The following is a 19,304-nucleotide window of genomic DNA, read 5'->3' as shown; positions in this document are numbered from 1 at the left end:
TAATTCTGAGTGCAGCCATAAGGAATGTTTGAGCAAGCATATACAAAGTGTTGTCATCAGTGGCACATAACTAGCCTTGTTTTTCAACCTGTCTGTAATTTGTGGACGGGCATTGTTTGGGATTCTGAATATGTGAGACCACCGCATGGTGCTACGACAGCTGAGGGAAAAACACCCATCTTTCGGCAAAATTGCTTCTTCTCCGCAGAAAAAGGGCCCAAGTCACAAGTGAGAAAAATGAATAACAACAACAGCACATATGAATAACAAAAATGAATAACAAAAGAAAGCAAAAAAGAGTGGACTATAACATTATTGATGGCTTGTATTTGCCTTTTAACATTTTAGTGTGTGGTTTATAAATGCAGGGAACTGAAATGGAGAGGTTATTTGACAAGTACTGTGCCTCGGCAGAGTACGGTCCACCAGTATATGAAATCCTACATCTTCGTCAGCTCCAAGGGGCTTTTCTTTATGAATAACGAGTGATACATTACTCACAGGTGACAGAATAGATGCAAGGCTTAAAGAGGAATTGCAATGATTAAGAACTGACCTGAAGAATGGGTGTAGGGCTCATATTTCAAACATAGATGTCAGCGTGGAAAAAGGAATAAGAACACGATGAGAATAAAAAACAAGGCTAGAGTCAAGGCTGGCGTTGCTGATGGAACAGATGGGAAAGGTGGCAGATGAAAAGAGAGGATCAAGGCTGACTGTTGCAATCTAAAGCAAAAATCCCAACACATTTGAATTAGCTGTGCTCCACAGGGGAAATGCGGATGGTAAAATCAAAATAACAGGAGAGAAAAAAGATTCTGATGGCAATGCTTTGGGAAACAGATGGAAAAGCAGGCGAGGATGAAGACAGCAAGAAAGAAGAGAGGTAGCAGGTAGGCAGTAAATAATTAGGACAGGAATAAGAAAGGTATTACTTGGGACTGAGACGAAGCAATGGAAGTTTTTTTATCCTGTTGGAAGAAATGGCACTTCTAAAAGAAGTCTTGGCACTTCTAAAGGGAAAATATCACCAGACAAGAATCATGGATTTAGTATAATATGATAATTTAGAATCCAGTCTAATCTGAAAAGGTTCCCTGGTTCCTTTTCTTTTTTTTTTTTTTTTTTTTTTTTCTTGGAGTCTTAATAATGCAGTTTGCTACAATCTCGGTAGAAAAAAAATGAAGTAATCTACAGGAGATTTTCCACACATGGGTAACTCAGCACATACATAAGTGATTTTATCTGCCAAATAAATATAGCATTTCTTGCAAATAGTAAGAATGCAAGCAGCTCAGATAAATATAACAAATAATAATAAATCCCAAATCAATATAAATTCCTTATATTTGTTCAGCTAAACTAGTAACAAGCTATACTGTCTCAGCTATTCAGCAAAAGGAACTTAAAATTGTATGATTATAACTAATTAATTTAAATTAGTTACACCACTGGCTAATGATGTAGCTATTTTCACCACCAGAATCACATAATAGGAGTTAGCATAAGCAATTTCTTAGTGCACCTCATCTCTGGGTATATGTACTGTTAATGGGAACAGTACGTTTGTTAATCAGCAGAGGAAGCAGAATGAGCATGGGAGATCAGGATGTACTCTTTATTTTTAAAAAGACTCTTGAGATCCAAAATGAACATATGGGACTAAATAAATTAAGAAGGATTTGGACCTTGAAAGTTTCATTGGTATTTCCCCTTTATTTACATTTAATGGTATTTGCAAAAGTTCTGCAGATTTCAAAAATCCAAAGACTATATTTTTTTTTTTTGGTAGGGAAGAATTTCATGACCAGCAATAGAATAAAAGGATTCACACATTGGTGCAGTGTTTTTGCATCTACAAAAATAACGTATTTAAAGATTTTTGTAATAAATATTTTTTCACTGTGAAAATTATCCCAGTCATAAAAAACAAATATCAGTAGCAGGTAAGGCCAGACAGGTCCACCATAACCATTTAGTCTGAGCTCTAGCCAAGGGTTTTGTCAGAATTTAACTTTTTCAACAAGGATTTTTGGAAAAGAAACAGATTTTCAATGAGTATATTGTAGTGCTGAGGAAGTCACTAAACCCCTCAGCATGCAGTTGCGATGGTTAATTGAGCACCGATAAAACAGCAAAACAAAATGTAAATTTTATTTCTAATACGAATATGATTAATATCAGCATTCAAATACTGGATTTTATTTTACTGCATCAGTCTCTTTAATTGCTCTATATTATCCAAATGTCTTTCCTAAAGTATGTACCCCACAGCACCAAGTCATTCCTGACTGATAAGCATATGGAGCAACACTGTTTCTGAGCGTGAGGCAAAAATTCCTCATTCTTCAGTCCATTTCCAGTCCATGTCTCCTGTGCACCTGCTGAAACATATGAACATTTGCTTGAACTGCAGCCACTGTCTCAGCCAGGATTGTGCCAGGATGAATTGCTGAGGAAATGCTCCTGATAAACTCCTATTTATTCCAGATTAGCACATATATTAGCCCTTTTAGCTACCTCGACAGCTTCTACCTTGTGTTCAGACTATCATCCACTGGAATCTACTAGATCAAATGTAGCCATGATCAGATCCTGCACTCTTTGCAATAGCTAACAAATCTCTCCTTGACTTCCATGAAATCATGATTAGGCACTTAGCCTTTTTAGGGGGTTGACATCTTATTATTGGATATCTGGCCTTCTGTCATCTGTCTTTGTTTTCATTGCTATTGCACTGCTATGTTCCTTTCAACAAGTGATTGATGCTTATTATTAACAGTTCCCCTGTTGATGCTTTGTTCAGATTCTGAACTAATGCATTTTTATATGAGCTTTTATAGTGAATTGAGAAGAACACATATGAAAATATAATGTTTTTAAGATTCCAATCCTTAATTACCTCTTGCTAGATTCTTTTCCTTTTCTTGTGAAAAAAGTATTGAATGTGATTCTCAGTAATGTGGTCTAATTTTTTTATGCACAGTGTTAATGAGTATGTCTATTCTTAGTACATGGTCATAAATTATTATCACCTATATTTTTTTTTTCTCCATTGCCTGCTTGCATCTTTTTGATTAGCACAGGACTGTTATAAAATATGGAGCGCTGAAGAAAGCCTTATTTTATTATTGACATTTTTCCTTGTTATTAAATTCTGATTAAACTGTTTTCTTGCTGATTCACTAGCCCATGCTGTGCTCTTGTAGTTACTCATCTCGGTTGAAGTCAGAATTCTGTTTTTGCTGGCACACCAACAGTAGAATATGGCCATGTGACTACCAACTTGACGTTTTTTTCTGCATGTTCTGACACGATGATACAAATCTGGAATACTGTATGTACATATGGACACACACATTATGCATGATGTATACATATACACACAATTCTTTAATGGAAAAATATGCATTAGAAAATCAATGGCTGGAGTGGTATCAGCTGTGACTGCCATGGATGGTATTAACTCACCACAGATAAGCTGTGCAAAAAAAACCACTTGTAATTGACAAGTAACTTCTTATCCAGATCACCTTTATTTTACCTACCTGCTATGCTATGTTATGCAGATCTTAGGTTTGAAGGGTGCATCAAGGACGCTGACATGACAGAAAGTGGGTTCGAGGCCTTCACCTATATACTGGCTCAGGTGAGTGTGCTGCTGTGTAGTGCCTACTGCAGTGGGATCCAAACTCAGTCGAGCATTTATTCACAGTCTACTGCAAATAATAAAATCCCATTTCACCATCTAACCAGATAAAACATGCATAGCCATGAATTATTCTTACTGTTTCTGAAGGAGGTCTTGATGTGCATGCGGAATAGCACTGTCCTCTACGACACAACAAAACAAAACCCAGCTTAGAGAATTAAATCGTTTCCATACCTTTAAAGACAATTAGGTCAAGGAGTGTGGGTTTCTAGATTTCAATCATTTATGTGCATCATTGTAAATTTCTTTTAAATCTATATTTAAGTTCATTATACATCTGTAATGTATATTGGCAGTTTTTTCTCTTTTATTATAAAATATTAAAATACAATTTTCCAGCTGAGATCTTTGCTGCATTTTAACATCATTTGATATCCATAAGGGGACTCTTCCTTACTTAGACTTGGGTGAAAAAGGCCCAAGTTTCTGATGTATCTGTGCTCCTGTTCAAGGAGATTGGCAATATCACACTAAAGCACCTATTAGAAGTAAATACCTATACATTTTATTGTCCAATGCACAGCGAGGATGACCTAAATGCGAGCTTTCCTCCAATATCTTAATCTTTCAGCCATCACAGTGATACTGTTTGCTCTTTTCACAGAACTCAGTGGCAGGTTGCATCACAGAGCACAGAAGCAGGTTACAGGGAGGTTTGGGCTGGGGCTGCAGCCACCCCAACAAGGTGACAGGGTCTGCATGCTCGTTCACGTTTCTGCTCTCCCTCCTTTTCTTTTTCAGGCTCATCTCATCCAGTGGTGAGAGAGAGGTGATAACACGAGGACAGACAGAAACTAGTGCAGAATTTATGGGTGAAATGGCTTGAGTGAAACTATGCTTGTCATGAATTGGTGATGGGTAAAAGGCCTCAAACTGCATACTTCCCATGTGTTGAGGTTATGTACTTATATTGGTATCTGAGTGTCTGGAGCTTTGAGACCTTGCTTTTTGTCTGGAAGGGACGATTTAGTAATAATAGTAATAGTAACAATAATAATAATAATGGAAATGCAATGGAAGATCAGCATGCTTTCCTACATGAATATTCCTCCTCTGTTACTAAATTCATTTTTTGAAAAATATACCAGCAAATAGTCAGTTAATAGCAAATCTAACTCCACAGCCACAGTATTGTTAGCCTGCTTGTCCTTCTCCAGGATGTGTGTGTGTCCGTGTGTCCGTGTGTGTCCGTGTGTGCGCGGTGCGTGCTAGCACAGACTGTGCCAGGCTGCACAAGGCTAAATTTAGCTTGCAGTAAGTACTGCGCCCAGCCAACATAGCTGGGACCCACCTTGAGAAACAAACCCCCCGATACACGAGTCACGGATCACCTGGGCAGCCTCACACCTCCCGAACTTTTCTATCTGGGCCCAGCAGCCGAAGCGACGTGATGCACCTGGGTGAAACCCAGCGACACGCGCACGAAGGAACAAAGCACCCCCACAAACAAAAAGCAGGATTTGGGGTTAAACACGTATAATTTTCTCTCCCGGCGCTCGGCTCGGGACGGGTCGCGGCGCCCCCGCTCCTCCCCCTCCTCTTCCTCCTCCTCCTCCTTCCCCTCCTCCCCCCGCCCCTCCCGGCGCTGTCCGCGGTGCTGGATTCTGCCGGCGCGGGAGCGCGGAGGCGAGGAGGAGCGTGCCCGCGCGCGCGCGCTCCCGCGGGGCTCCCTGCTCGCGCCGGCGCGCGCCCGAGCGAGGGCAGGGCCGGTCCGGGCGCGCTCCCCCCCCTCCCCACCACCACCGCCCCCCCCCCCCCGCCTTATTTCCGGAGCCGGGACCAGCGGCGGAGCGGCGGCGGCTGCTCGGGCACCGGCGGCTGCTCGGGCACCGGCTTCATCCCGCTCCTGTCCCCGGGGCTGGCTCCCCGCCTCGGAGCTCGGCTGCCCGCCCAGGAGGAGCGCTGCTCCGAGGAGGAGGAGGAGGAAGGAAGGAAGAGGGAGAGAAGGAAGAAGAAAGGGCTTTTTTCCGTGGCTTCGTGGATGCTCTACTTTTCCTGGAAATGCAAAAGATTATGCATATTTCTGTCTTCCTGGCGCCTGTGGTTTGGGGACTGATCTGGGGGGTGGATTCTAACAGCATCCAGATCGGTAGGTGCCCGCACGCCGGCGGACACGGCTCTCCTCCTGCCGGCCGTGCCCCGCTCCGGCCCCTCGCCGCCCCCCGACCCCCGGCTCGGGGGGAGCCCCGCGGGGGTCGCGGTGTCGGCGCTGCCGTTGCCCAGCCGGGCTGACCGAGGCGTGTGTGCGTGTGTTTCCCTGCAGGGGGGCTGTTCCCGAGGGGCGCCGACCAGGAGTACAGTGCGTTTCGGGTAGGCATGGTTCAGTTTTCCACCTCGGAGTTCAGGCTCACGCCGCACATCGACAACCTGGAGGTCGCCAACAGCTTCGCTGTCACCAACGCCTGTGAGTAGCTGGGGGTCGAGGGGGAGCCGCCGGGCAGGTGCGGGAGCCCCGGGGGATGGAAGGAAGGAAGGAGGGAGGGAGGGAGGCAGGAGCCTTAAAATGGTTTCCGCCGCCCCCGCCCGGCTGCTCGCCCTCCCTCCGAGCCGAGCCGGGGCTGCCGTGCCGGGCGGACCCGCATCCCGCCGGGCAGCCGCGGTGCGCCGTCAGCCATTTTCCTCGGCGCCGCTCTCTCCATGGCGCCGCGCTGGGGCCCCGGGGCCGCAGCCCCCCGCCGAGCCCCTCAGAGCCCCCTCGGCGGCGGGCAGCATGGGCGGGCGGCGGGGCTGCGCCCTGGCTCCGCCTCTGGCTCTGCCTCGGCCCGGCCGGGGGCTCCCGGCAGCGGGCAGAGCCGTGAGTGGCAGGCAGCGGCTCACAGAGCGGCCGGGGGTCCCCGCCGTCCTCCCCCCGTGCCCCCGTTTCCATCGCGAACCGTCTCCCTCCAGCGGCGCGGTCCCCCTAATCCTCTTCCATACTAGCCCCTGCCCGTCCCCCGTCCCTCCGAAAGGGTGCTGAATCCGACCGCTGCTTACCAGCAAGACCCGTTTTCCCCCGTCGGCAACCTTGTTTTTTTCACCTTTTTTCCCCCCAAATTCAGCCACGTTATGGTAGGCGAGGTGGTGTTGAAGAGGGGTGTCTCGGCACAGGCTCTGGGGTAGGTGGTGCAAGAGGGCAACCTAAGGAGCCTTCAGCAGCGTGGATGAGGGGTGGCATGCAGCTGAAGGGATAAGAGAGGTAATATGCTTCTTATTACCTTCTCGTCCTCATACGTGCTGCTGAAAGCTCAGGAAAGGCTGAAGTCAGAAAAGGTCGGAGCATGTAACCAGCCTCATTGAGGCTGCTCTGGTAATCTCTGTGAGCTGCTGGGGAGCGCTTCCATCCCCAGCTAATGAGGGTTTCCAGAAACCAGAACGACACATGGTTGAATCCGCAGTATGTGTTGCTGGGTCCATCGGTGAAGTAGGGTATTGTGTAGTGGTCTGCATGACATTCTGCAAAAACGTGATGGTCTTCTGTGTTTCTCAGTTCTCTGTGGTGAGCAAAATCCTGAAAATGGTTTGTTTAAAACAGAGACTTTTTTCCACTGGTACTAGAGATGAGTATTTCTTGACTTGTCCATGTCATTCATGTGTCAAAGACCATGTCTTTGAAAAGGTTAAGCAATTGCATTTTCCTCCAGCCCCGGCAAGTTTTGCACGTGTGTGTATGGGCATGCAGAACTCTTGCAATATGCAGGTGACCTGTGTAGGCTGTAGTCTGCAGTGATGTACTTCCAGCAGAAGGGGTTCTTCTGCCCACGTTTTGGGTTTCCCTTTGAACGTTGTCCAAGGCTTCCATTTTCAAGCCATTCTGAGAGCACCAAATTAAGACATGAACTGGTACTCGCTTTTTAGTCACCTCAGTTGCTACTGGTGGTTTAGTGAAGTTATCTTGTCAGTTGGTTTTAATTAACTGGTGAACTATATGCCAAAAATATGTCGAGTATTTCCTTGATTACCTTCCAAAAAAGGTGTGGCTGGAGGAAAAGGAATTCTGAAGACAAGAAGCAAAATTCAGCAGTTGGTAAATTTGTAGAGGCCTACATACACGGTTAAGGAGGATCCATTTTCTTCATCCTCTTTTTCTTCTTTTGGATTCATTTTTATTTGAAATATCGAAAAATCTGCAGGTGGTTATTTCAGAGTAGTGTATGAAGAACCTGTGTCCAAAACCAGCACAACAAACAGTTAAGCAATGTAAAAGAAGGTCACAGAAACGTGGCGTAACATGGAGCTGAAAATGCTTCAGTGCTTGTCCAGGTATTTCACTCCAGCAAGAGACTTCCCTTGAGCAGTAACAGGCTTAAACCTTAACAGCAGTAAAGATCTAAAGACCTCTTTCTGCCCTAAGAACAACAACCATATTTTGTAAGATCGCCAAGTGGAACACTTCTGCTGTGGTGTACCCACGGGGCAGCAGGCCCGCAGGAGGCCGCCACAGCTCTTGGCAGGACAAGCTTCCATCCTGACAGGAAAGCTGGGGCACGCGGTTCCCTCTGCTTCAAAAAATAGGTGAGGAAGAAGAAAGAAGCTGTAGGACTATCTCAAGGAAACTTCAGCCTTATCGCCTGCACGTGCTCTGAGCTTATTCATGAAGCAAGGAGTCTTTTAATGAACAAGTTGTATTGCTGGTACTATTTTTAAATTAGGTTCCTAAACTTGCAGGAGGGAGGACGGCTGTGCTCATGTACCACTGAAGGTTTTGAATTGGTGTGAGGCTGCTCAGTCACTTAAAGGTACCAGCAGATGGGTACAGCAGAGGAGCGGTGGACTCACTGTTTCATAGTACTGTAGTGGGTAGGTTGCCTTCCCTCACCCAACATATCTGTAACAAACAGTCATTTTAGGCTGTTGTGCTGTTGCAAGTCCTGGGTAAAGCTGTGCTGACAGGTCATCAGGAGTAGCTGTTGGAATCTAATAGCAGTTTGCCACCTCACAGGGCAGTGCCACTAGGAGGCTTCGTGGTTTTGATGGAGAGACGGTGCTTTCTGCAGTCTGATGGCACAATTAAGAGAAATGTTCACTGCTCTAATTGCATCCTTCAAGAAATGTGCTAAGCTTGGCCCTCTTTCTGAGTTCTTGATGATTCAGAGGATTACAATGTAGGCACATGTAAAGGCATGTGTTAACAAAGCAGATCACTGTAACAGTGCCTCCTTGGCCTTTAAAGGCTGGGGCAAAGGTACAGCAAGCGCTGCAGTTAATTCACAGGGTGGAATTGGAAGGTATCCAGAAACTGGACTTTATTGTCCTTCAGCAAAGTGTAATTGAGTCTAGTCTAATTGGAAAAGTGCTGGCCATAAGTAGCATTGGATTTTTTTTTTTATTCTTAATTCTGTCAAAAGAAGAAAAATTAGTGAAGATGAAATCCTTTCCTCTTAAGTCCACCAACCAGACAAGAGATAGTTGTGTTATGTAGTCATATATCCTTACACTGAAAGGATACTGGAGTCCTAAAGAGAGATTTCCTATGGAGTGCTATAAAACCTCCGTAACTCTAACAAGTTTTTCACATAGTAGTTTCAGTACAGATGTAATATATGAATGATCTTAGATGTTTAATTCTGCTGGCTCAAGAGCCGGTGTTGAGCTTTTCTGTCTTAAATCAAGTCTTACAGCTCTGCAGGGATCACTGCACCATGACATTATGACAAGGGGATGCTGATTCATGCATAAACCTTAGATCCTTTCATTATAACTACAACCAGCAGCTTTGAAAACCTGTGAATATCTAGCATGTTGCAACTTGTGAGTCACGATAAAGGTTTCCCAGCCATTTTGGAATATAAAGCTGTAGATGGCATCCTTAAAGGAATAGCATGCGGTATACTCCTAGCAAAATAATTAAAGAATAACTCAAAAATCATATCTTGTAGTGGTAGTGATGGTACAAATATAGGTGTGTTTATTTGAATTAAAATTACTATGGACCTTGCACAGATATATTTTATGATGAAAATGATTTTGAAGGAAAGGAGGAATTTTAATAAATACTTATGTTTCAGTTCAATTATATTCCTGGTCCGTCCCATTTCTTTTTCATGATAAAACATTTCTCAGGCTCAGTGAGCACTCGTGAAATAGTTTCTGTACTCCCCTGTAATTAAAATGGACAAGATGAAATGGGTTTTCTTAATAAAATGATATGTTTTACACAGGTTGTAGCCTAAAATAGGAACTCTTGTGCTTTTGCTGCTCTCAAAACATCTCTCCCCTTGAAATCAAGCTCTGTAGCAAGCCTTAAACATTCCTCTTCTCCTGAGAGTTATACCTAAAGAAACCTGGGGTGTTTATTTTCTGCCAGTGCTGTCCCTGCTGTGCCTCTTTGCTCCTGGCTCGCAGAGAATTTTCACACAGATGTGGTCCAGAACGTGGGCAGATACAATTGTGACAGCTTTGGCTTGGCTATTTGACTTTCCAGATTTTTATTACGTGATTATTGCATTAATATTGTCCATATATCTGAAATAAAAATTTACCATGCAGTTTTGAACATACTATGAATTTATATTTTAATCTTTATAAACCTTGACGTGAATTTTTTAATAGCAGTTTGTGAGTAGCATATCAATCAAGCCTTAAATATTCCAGTCAAACTCTTAAATCAACCAGTATGTCAGTCAGCCTTTTCAATATATGTATATATTTATATAAGCTTTTGTTTATCTTTAATATATGAAAATTTAGGAAGTTTTCTTCATTTATGCTAATAAAAGCTTTAATTTACACTGACTTCAACAGGGCTATTGATTGTGCATGTAGCTGGGGATGTATTTAAGCCTTGGCCGTGTGTAGGACTTCTGTACTATCCAGTGTTTGTTACACATACTAAACCAAGGGCCAATGCATCAAGGAATACTGATACTGCTGATTTCTTTATTTCTTTTATCAGGCTTTTTATACTTCAAATATTGTTGAGAGTTAAGGCAAATTATACAGATACCATTCCATATGCTGACCATTGCTGGGGAAGTATATAAAAAAAAAAAAAAGATAACTTGTTATTTTGAAAATACATTAAACAGGCAAAGCTATTCTATGACTGCTACTTAAAAAAAAATTAAGATAATTGGTAAAATTAATTATGAGGTACCTTCTGTGAAAACATGCTTAAATTGTTAAAAAATAAAAATAAAAGTTATAGGAAAAGGTCATTTAAAATTAATAATTGTCTAATATGTGTTGGTTGTACTAATTTTTAGGAGACTAAAAGGAATAAATAACCCACAGTAAACATAAATGTGTGCATATATGTATGTCTGTATATACGTGTATGCATAAATGTAAATTCATATATAACTTTATATATATAATGAAAAATAGTTCATTTTGGATGTCACAAAGAAAAAGCAGAACATTGGTTAAACCCTACAATCCATTTTCTGAAGAGGATTATCTCGGAGCTCCTACTAGTAAGATAATTTATCATTTCAAGTCAGTGTTCTCACCCCTGTAAGTGAATTGAGTGCACGAATTACTAATATTTTATATTGACGTATAATGCCTATATTGTGGAACCAACCTACAGCTGAAGCCAAGGAATGTCAGGTCAGGCTGAAAACAACACTGAAAAGTTATTTTAAAAGTTGTTATTATAAATACCTGAATATGTAATCTTTTCAGTTGTATGTATCAGACTGTTTTTGTCTATATGTAAATGGCCTTCTTGTATAACAATTAACTGGAACATTCATTTCTGAAATGACCAGGATTTTTCCATATTCTTGTAACCGTTCATTGCATTTACGAGAACATGAACACGGTGGCATCTGCTTTTTGAAGACGACAGATAAGGGATTAATTCCTTCTGTACTACAGATTTCTGAAGAGGTACAGGGTAAAAGTCTACAGTTTTTTTATAAGAAATATGTAGGCTTGTATAGCTTTCTTATTTTGTATTGTAACATTAACATTTTCCTTTAAGTTCACAGAAAAATCTGCCTTGACTGCAGGTACATATTAGATGTAACCTTACTAAAACTGAAAAAGGGCTTTGATTTAGATAACTAAGGTCTTCCAATATTGAACTCCTTATGGATAAACAAGGAGGAGTGAGAAAAATCATCAGACCAACACAGTGAATGCGTATTTTAAAACAGCTAAACAAGAAGTAAAAGCAGACTTTAAATAAGCACGTGTTGAGCAAATTCATGTTGTATCTCCTAAAATCAATAACTGCACTCAAGAACTGTTTGTTTTTAATGGAATTACTGGGTGGTATAGATGTCTTTAATTCTGTACAGTTGATTATTTTTTTTGATTTTTCAATTTTTTTCATTGTTTTGGGAAACGTTCTCAAATCAGGCAGTTTATGGAAAGATTACTTTTTTTTTTCCTGCTAAAGTTTCCAGTTGGGAGATGAATATAGAGAGTTAACATTTTTGTTCTGAATCTGATTTCATTTACAGATACTTAATATGTTTAGCTATTGCTAGTTATTTCATGAGACATTTCAAAATTTTACAAGAAAGTTGCTTACTGTTCTGCAGTGAGGTGGGGTTCAGCTTCAGCTACTGCTGTCTCCCCACATATTTTCCCAAACCTGACCTTAGAGAAATCAATAGAACCTTTTTGAGGGCTTAAATGTTACATGCAGTTCAACTAAAGGCGACAGAATCAGGCACAAGAAGTGCTTTATTTCAACTCTAATCTACTCTTTTATTTGATATCAGGGAAGGATATTCAGGTCTGTATTCATTAGCTTAAATCGGCGTGTGATTACTTTGTGTGCTTGGGGTGCTGGATGTGTAACTGAATTACCAATCACTTGAGCTAGTCCTTGAATGACTTGCTGGGCTTTATTGCACATCAAAATAGTATTTTCATTACTTAACTGCAGAAGGTAAATGGGTTTGTGCTTTTCATTGCTGAAAAAGAAACTGAGTACTTTGCCATTTGTGATTTAGAATGGACATCTTTTTTGCCGAATGATTTTTTTGATGAACGAGAGCAGGACAAAATTGTGTAAAATGTTCATCTTGGCCCTGACTCATCAACACATCCTCCCACAACTGGTGTAAGAGTTTCAAAGCTCAATAAGGGACAGTGGCTGGTTGTGTAGAATGTTCAAACTAGGTACATGAGCACACACTTGCTATGCTATCCCACCTATTCATCTTAATCTCAACTTCATGTACTTAATGTTGCATTTGGTTTGATGCTGCATTGTTTCAGGCTGCTGTGGTTAAGGCTGTCATACTGCTGTAATTTGTTCAGTGTGAATGTGTTCCTTTACAGGTGCAAAAACACCATTTGGGGTGGAAAAGATGCCTCGGCTTATTGCATATACTGTGAACTGATTTTCTTTTACACGCTTTGAAAATTGCAAGTAACAAAATAACATAAACGCCCAGTGTGATAGGTAACGTGGAGATTTTCTTGTCATTCTTACTGAGAAGACTGCTTTACAGAGGTCATGTCAGCAACAGTGCCAGAGAGCTCAACGGAATGGTTTTGCAATTGCTCTGCAGCCTCCTGAAAGGTTTTTTTTTTCTTTTTTTTTAACATTATTTTTCTTTCGCTTTCTGCCTTTTATGAATGGCAGAACTTGGTAGTTATAGGACTCCGGTTTACATCCCTAACACGAAGAGGCTAACGTGGTTTACCATCCCATGTAGCGTGAATCTAAAATAGTTGAATGTCTTGCATTCCCTTGTGTGTGGGTGAACTATCTCAGAATGTCTATAAAAATATGCTAATAAAACAGACTGTACAGCTCTGAGCAAGTTGGAGAATTTTTTTGATAATACCATAAATCTTAGAAATTTGGGATGCTGAGGGTCTTCTTGCAGAGAATGTTCCTCACAGGTACTAGTTGTCAGTTGTTTCTGACAAAATGTCTTCCACCCCAAAATGCTGATTTTTTTTTGTTTGCTTTTATTTTTCCCTCATATGACTGTAACAAATTCCAAAGCACTGTAATAGTACAGCCTCAGAGGGGTTCTTGGCACAGATGTGGGAACCCGCGTGATTGTGCCTTGTGCGGGCACGGTAACACCAGGGAGTTTATTCCAGCTGTAATACTTGAAAAGCAGGGTAAACAATTTGCATGGCTAGTGTATGCCAGGCTGATACTTACATAAGCTACAGCAGTGTTACTTGTAGCAGAAGCTGGATTGATCCACACCAGAACTACTAGAACCACTAGAGTGGTTAGGAGAATCATCCAGGCTTTAACCCTTTTCCTTCATACCTGCCTGTGTCAGGCAGAGGACCTGAATTTAACCCTTTGCCTTTCACATCTTGTTTGAACGCCCTGAGTCCTGGGCCATTTTTGTTTTGACGTCCATCTTCTTCTCTGTCACTTTGTCCTTTTTCCTGACTATTAGTTTTTTTGGTGGGGGGAAAAAAAATCTCGGACATCTTACTTTTGTCTTGATGCAGGAAGGGGGAGAAGTAACTTCTGGGTTTTGAGAACAAGAAGACAATTTCCTTCTCTCTATTGTTCTTACGATCAAGCACAGAGGAAAAGAAAACATTAGGAAGGCTCTATCAGTTTAAATAATTGCTCAATCAACAAACATTGATTGGTCAGATTTATACACAGCTTAAAACTTTTGAAGCCATTTTGAATAAACACCAGGAAATATTGAACATGGGTATAAAATTGTTATATTTAAAGACTAGATAAATTTGAGGGCGCAGGAAATAAATGAGAAGTAAGACGCTGTACATAATAAATTGCAGTATAAATTTATAATTGCACTCAGCCTTACATCTGCCAGGTTTTCAGGTGCTTTCATTTGGTGAGATTGAATCATGGTGAAATTCTGGAAAGTCTGTCTGAAAAGTCATTCAGTCCTTTTGCAGAATAATTAGATTAGTTCAGCAAGCCTTACCAATAGTTTGGGAATTCAGTGTGATGAGGCCAGACTATTTTTCTCAGTCATATAAATGGTCAAGCTTCTACTGATGGTAGGAGCAAAAACAAATCCAAATTCATATAATGTATGAGGATGGAAGATGACTTATGGAAAGAGGGGAGGGATTAAGCGCTTCCAGAAATGTGCTGAAATATTTGAGCATCAATTGGATAGGCAGAATATTTTTCAAACTTTATGGTACATGCTCTTATATGGCCCTGTTGTATGTGGGTTTTGTTGTCTGTTTTAAAGTAGTGCAAGCATTTCTTAAGAGCTTTGTCAAGATTCATTATGGAAATCAGAAAAGTTATTAGTCCATCTCAATTTATTATAAATTTGCAAATGGTACTGTTAGCTAAAAGGCTAAGGTTTGGTCTCTGCTTGTGTAAGTAAAGAGGAAAAACATAAGTTTGCTCTTTTTTTTTGATTGGATTTGATCATAGATGTTATTCTTTGGTAATATCTTTACATAAATTTGCATTTTTTTCTTATCTGGTTTTTTAGCTGTAGGAGAATGAGTTTTGGCTTGGCTTCATAGAACTTAGTAATGAACTTCCACTATAGAAGTAAGCAAGCATCTGTGAGCTTCAAATACTGCTTTTTTAGCAAGTGGAGCACTTAATGTTTGTTTGAGCTTATCTCTTTACATCCGTTTCAATATGATAAAAAGAATGTATTCCTCAGTTTCTGGTGGAGGCAGTTTAAATTCACTTGCAATTAATACGTGTTAAGACCCAGTTTGTGATGCTTGCTCTATCCTGGGTGACCTCAAGCTCTAGAATTGTCCCCTCTAAGTCCTGTATTGCATCTGGCAAGCTACGGGGATGCCTCAGATCCATCAGTGTCCAAAATAGCACTTGGTACATACACTTAGTAATCTGAACCATCTCATCAGTCTTGTGAGGAAAAGAGTATGTCTGTAGAGACCCAAACAACTTTTAGGAGCTTTGACATTTTCGTAGACTGTTTTGTAGACCGTATTTCATTGATACGTGACTTCTAGGGATGTGTATGTTGCAGCAGTTACAAGCCACTATGCAAAGTGCATCTCAACTGCCTCAAAATCCGGATGTATTGGGGGGGGGGGGGGGGAACTTGTTTTGTTTCTCTCTTCATATAGGTGAAATATTTCAACAGCGCAGACCTAATTCTCAAGGTTTTTTTTCTTGTTCTCACAGTACCTCAAGCAGTTCACCAAAACAAGTATTGCTACTACTGGGCTGTTAAAGAGACTGTGAAAGTATTTGTGGTGACTATTTAATTTTGACACATTGGATTCATAGGGGGAAAAAAAAAGTGCCTTTAAAATTAAATGTCTTATTTTCTAAATGTCACTTGAAGCTTTCTGAGGAAGCTAGCAGTGTTAGTAGGAACATGGTTAACCTAGCTACGTAGGTTGCTTACCAACTTTGTGCTTTGTTCTGTGCACTGCAATTTAAATGTCTTTACTTTTGGTCTAATTCTTTCTTCTTCCTCCTTCACTGTTCCTTCCTTAGGCTTGCTTTTCTTTCTTTTGTCCTTGCCAGCCAGCTAAGTATACCAAAAGTACAATATTCCGTACTCCATCTCATTAGAATTGTCCTCTGCTTTCCAGGTTCCAGTTTAAGAACTCTTTGCTCAAGGACTGATTTTATGTAAAATACAGATCAGGTGGGGATATAATGACGATAGCGATGGGTATAAAATGTCTTTTTGCTTTTTTTTTAATGAACACTTTCTGTATTGGAGCTCGAAAGACCTCACCTTGTTCCAAAGCAGCTCCCTAAATGAGCCTGACAAACCAAAGGAGAGACTACAGCTTGACAGAAGGGGAGAGGCGTATCTCGTTGCTGCTGCACTGCGGGAGAGTTTTCAGAAAGAAAAGTTCACGTGGTTCACGTCTGTACTGTGCATCATTCCAGGCTTGTAAGCCAGAGGTTAGGTGTGCACATTGCAGGTCAGGTTGCTCCCAGCATTTCTGGGAATTCTGTGTTCTGTAACCCTTGGTTGCTGCGGGTCCTTCCTAGCTCTGGTGACACTTCTTCATTTCTCTTCATTTCTCGCCATGAAGTAGGCTGATGTGTGCCAGTCCCCAGTGTGACTTGGTAGCAGTGGTGCATGACACTGTCACGTGTACAAACCAGGAGCTTCACGTGAGTCTTGGAACTGAATGAGGCTGGAGGCACCAGTGTTACCTGCAGTGAGTGGGGAGAATTAGGTGCCCAGCAATGAAAACTGCAACAACTATCACCTAATGGAAAAGATACTAAATCAGCCTAAAATACAGAAAATTGCTGTTGAGAAGTTTCAAACTGAAACTCTCATACTAAAACTGTTCCTTCCTTGTCTTGGGTGACTGACTGCAGCTCTGAGATGAAGGAAGTGGCATCAATGGCCAGAAGCTACTTACTCAACTCTTGTGGATTTAAGCTCTCAGATTGTATAGTACTCTGCATGCTGTGCAGATCTTTCACCTTTCTGTTGGAATAGGCCAGTAGTATAGTAGGAAGTGGAAGAGTCTGGGATCTTGAACGATGGTGGGAAAGAAGAGCTGATTTTTTTCCTGTTCTTAATGGAATACATGTGCAACCAGGGCAGGAAGGATACTTTGAATGTTTGTAAAGACAAGCAATCAATTATGCAATCACATCACTTTCGCTCATGGCTGTACTAACCTCTAGATTTCTCTTCAGAGGGAAGTTTTTCATTTTATCTTGTATTGGTGGGCCTGCGTTTTTCATCCTGATATTGTAACAGAAAACAGTGTCTTTTCACCACTCTTAGGAGGGATTGCAGTGTGTTTTTTTTTTGTTTGTTTGCTTTTTGAAATTTTGAAATACTTCATTACTATTCTGGAATTACTGTTGGTATTCAATGCTGAATATTTTAGGTAGTAAAAATTAACATTTTCTTTTAAGCTTCATTGGCCATGACCAACCAACATGGTACTTGTTTTCCCAATGACTCTAGTGGCTGCATTGTTTCTACATTAAATTCGGGGTAGGGCGTTCAATCTGTAGAGTTCTATGTATATTCAGCTTTGGCTATGTCAATAGAGATTTCTTCTCATTTAACTGCTGTGGCAGCTGCATTCATGGACACTTAAGCTAATAGTCACTAGATTTAAAGATTAGGATGCTGTTGACAGGATGTTTTCTATGAAGGACCATCAACTCTGTGTACTCTGTTTCATCCAAAGTATTTGCTGGAGGAGCTGGTTGGGAAATAAGAAGTGGAACTGTTTGTAGGAATGACATTTTCCTTTTGGCCACCAGATAAGATAACATTACCTTGTTTATAACTGTGCAATCTTCGTGTAGGGAATGTTGTGTTCATATCACTATCCATTGCTATGAAGGAGAGAGTAGGTGATACCAATAAAGTGCTCAGGTTGTTTCCTCTCCTTTTTTGGGGGGCATTACTGAGCACAAGTAATGGAAGTTCCCTTTTTCCATTTAGGGTGATGTGCATAAGGAAAATAAGTTCCTATTGCCCTTTAGAGGCACCTGGTGTATGCTATATTGTATGCTGATTTTTCATTAACTGTGTAGAAACAGGAAGCAAAACTTCAAAGAAAAGCTAACAAACCAAACAGCCTTGTGAAGATCTAGATTATTCATCAATAGCATGAAAAGTGAACAGTTTAGACCTGGAAGTCAGAAAATTGGCGTGAATAACTGTAGTGATATGCTGTTGAATAACAAACGAGCGCATCAAGACAAAGATAAATATAACAGCCTTGTTCTGGTGTGCCTGTACCTTTTTACAGGCAATGAAATAACAGCGATGGCAAAATCTTATGCAGCCCTCAGGAATAGGTTTACTAGATTTTCCTTCAAATTCTCTATTCGGTTGATGTAAGTCTCCCTGACAGCTAATATAAGGCTGAATCCTGAAAGATCCAGGGTACCTTGCATTCCAGCAACAGTTATTTGGAATTGCAAAAGCTCAGCAAGGCTGTGATTCACAGGATTTGTCCCAGCCTTCTCTCCAGGCAGGAGATGAGGGGCTGAGTAGGGCTCCTGGGTCTGCTGTCCAGTTGTAGACACACACTCCTTACTAATATCATGCCATTTGGGTAGGTAGCAATACTACCAGCTCTTAAGGGTTAGTTTGGCATATACCAACTAGTTGGCTTAAATAAACTATAGTTAGTAAAACAGCAACAACAACAAAAAAACCCTCTAAGAATTCTGGGAATTGTCAAGATGGGAACTGTTTGAACTGTTGCTTGTTCGTCAACTCAAGGTGAAGTATTATTCTAGGGGTTGTTTGAAAATGTAACTTAGCCAAGAGAAATTTTGTTGAATGGAGTTGGTTAGACTGAAGGAAGGCTGGCCTGTGTATGCTCTTTGTCTTTAAAATTATTCTTCTCTGACTATCTGTAACCATACATCTGTCTATATCTCTTTCACTGTTTTTTATCTACTGAGAGACGCTCTTTGTATTTATCTTGCATTATATCTACGTACCCATTCACTCTTTCCATAGCATCTTCTTCTCTTTCTCCTTGTATTCTATTTCCAAGTTTCTCTTTCTTTCCAATTTCCTTTCTTGTCATTTCTCCTGACCTTTCTGTTCAGTGCATGAATTACCTTGAGGCCAGACCGATTAACTGTTGTAGATAGAGGCATGTTAAACTGTCCTGGCACTATGGGAGGATTTCAGAATTGCTTTTTTCTTCCCATTAATCTATTCTGATAGTGAATTCCATGGAAGTTTTCTTTTTGAAAAATTGTTAATTTTGGTCACATCTAGTAATTCATTATAAA

General features: G+C 41.1%; 1 protein-coding gene across 2 annotated transcripts in view; it reads left to right on the top strand.

The window, feature by feature from the left end:
- Positions 1-5,513: 5,513 nt before the first annotated feature.
- The window catches only part of GRIA2 (glutamate ionotropic receptor AMPA type subunit 2), a 92,012-nt gene continuing 78,221 nt past the window's right edge, over positions 5,514-19,304 (top strand). The window contains exons 1-2 of one of the 2 annotated variants that reach the window (XM_035547906.2): positions 5,514-5,801; positions 5,976-6,116. In XM_035547906.2, coding sequence (XP_035403799.1) covers positions 5,714-5,801; positions 5,976-6,116 — 229 coding nt within the window. In that variant the 5' untranslated portion in view covers positions 5,514-5,713. The remainder of the gene's footprint in view (positions 5,802-5,975; positions 6,117-19,304) is intronic. The other variant, XM_050710306.1, reaches the window with a different exon arrangement.

The sequence above is a fragment of the Cygnus atratus genome, chromosome 4, assembly GCF_013377495.2.
Source record: "Cygnus atratus isolate AKBS03 ecotype Queensland, Australia chromosome 4, CAtr_DNAZoo_HiC_assembly, whole genome shotgun sequence".
In the NCBI taxonomy this organism is placed as follows: domain Eukaryota; kingdom Metazoa; phylum Chordata; class Aves; order Anseriformes; family Anatidae; genus Cygnus; species Cygnus atratus.
The sequence above is the reverse complement of the archived record's forward strand: the minus strand, read 5'-3'. Positions and strand labels throughout refer to the sequence as shown.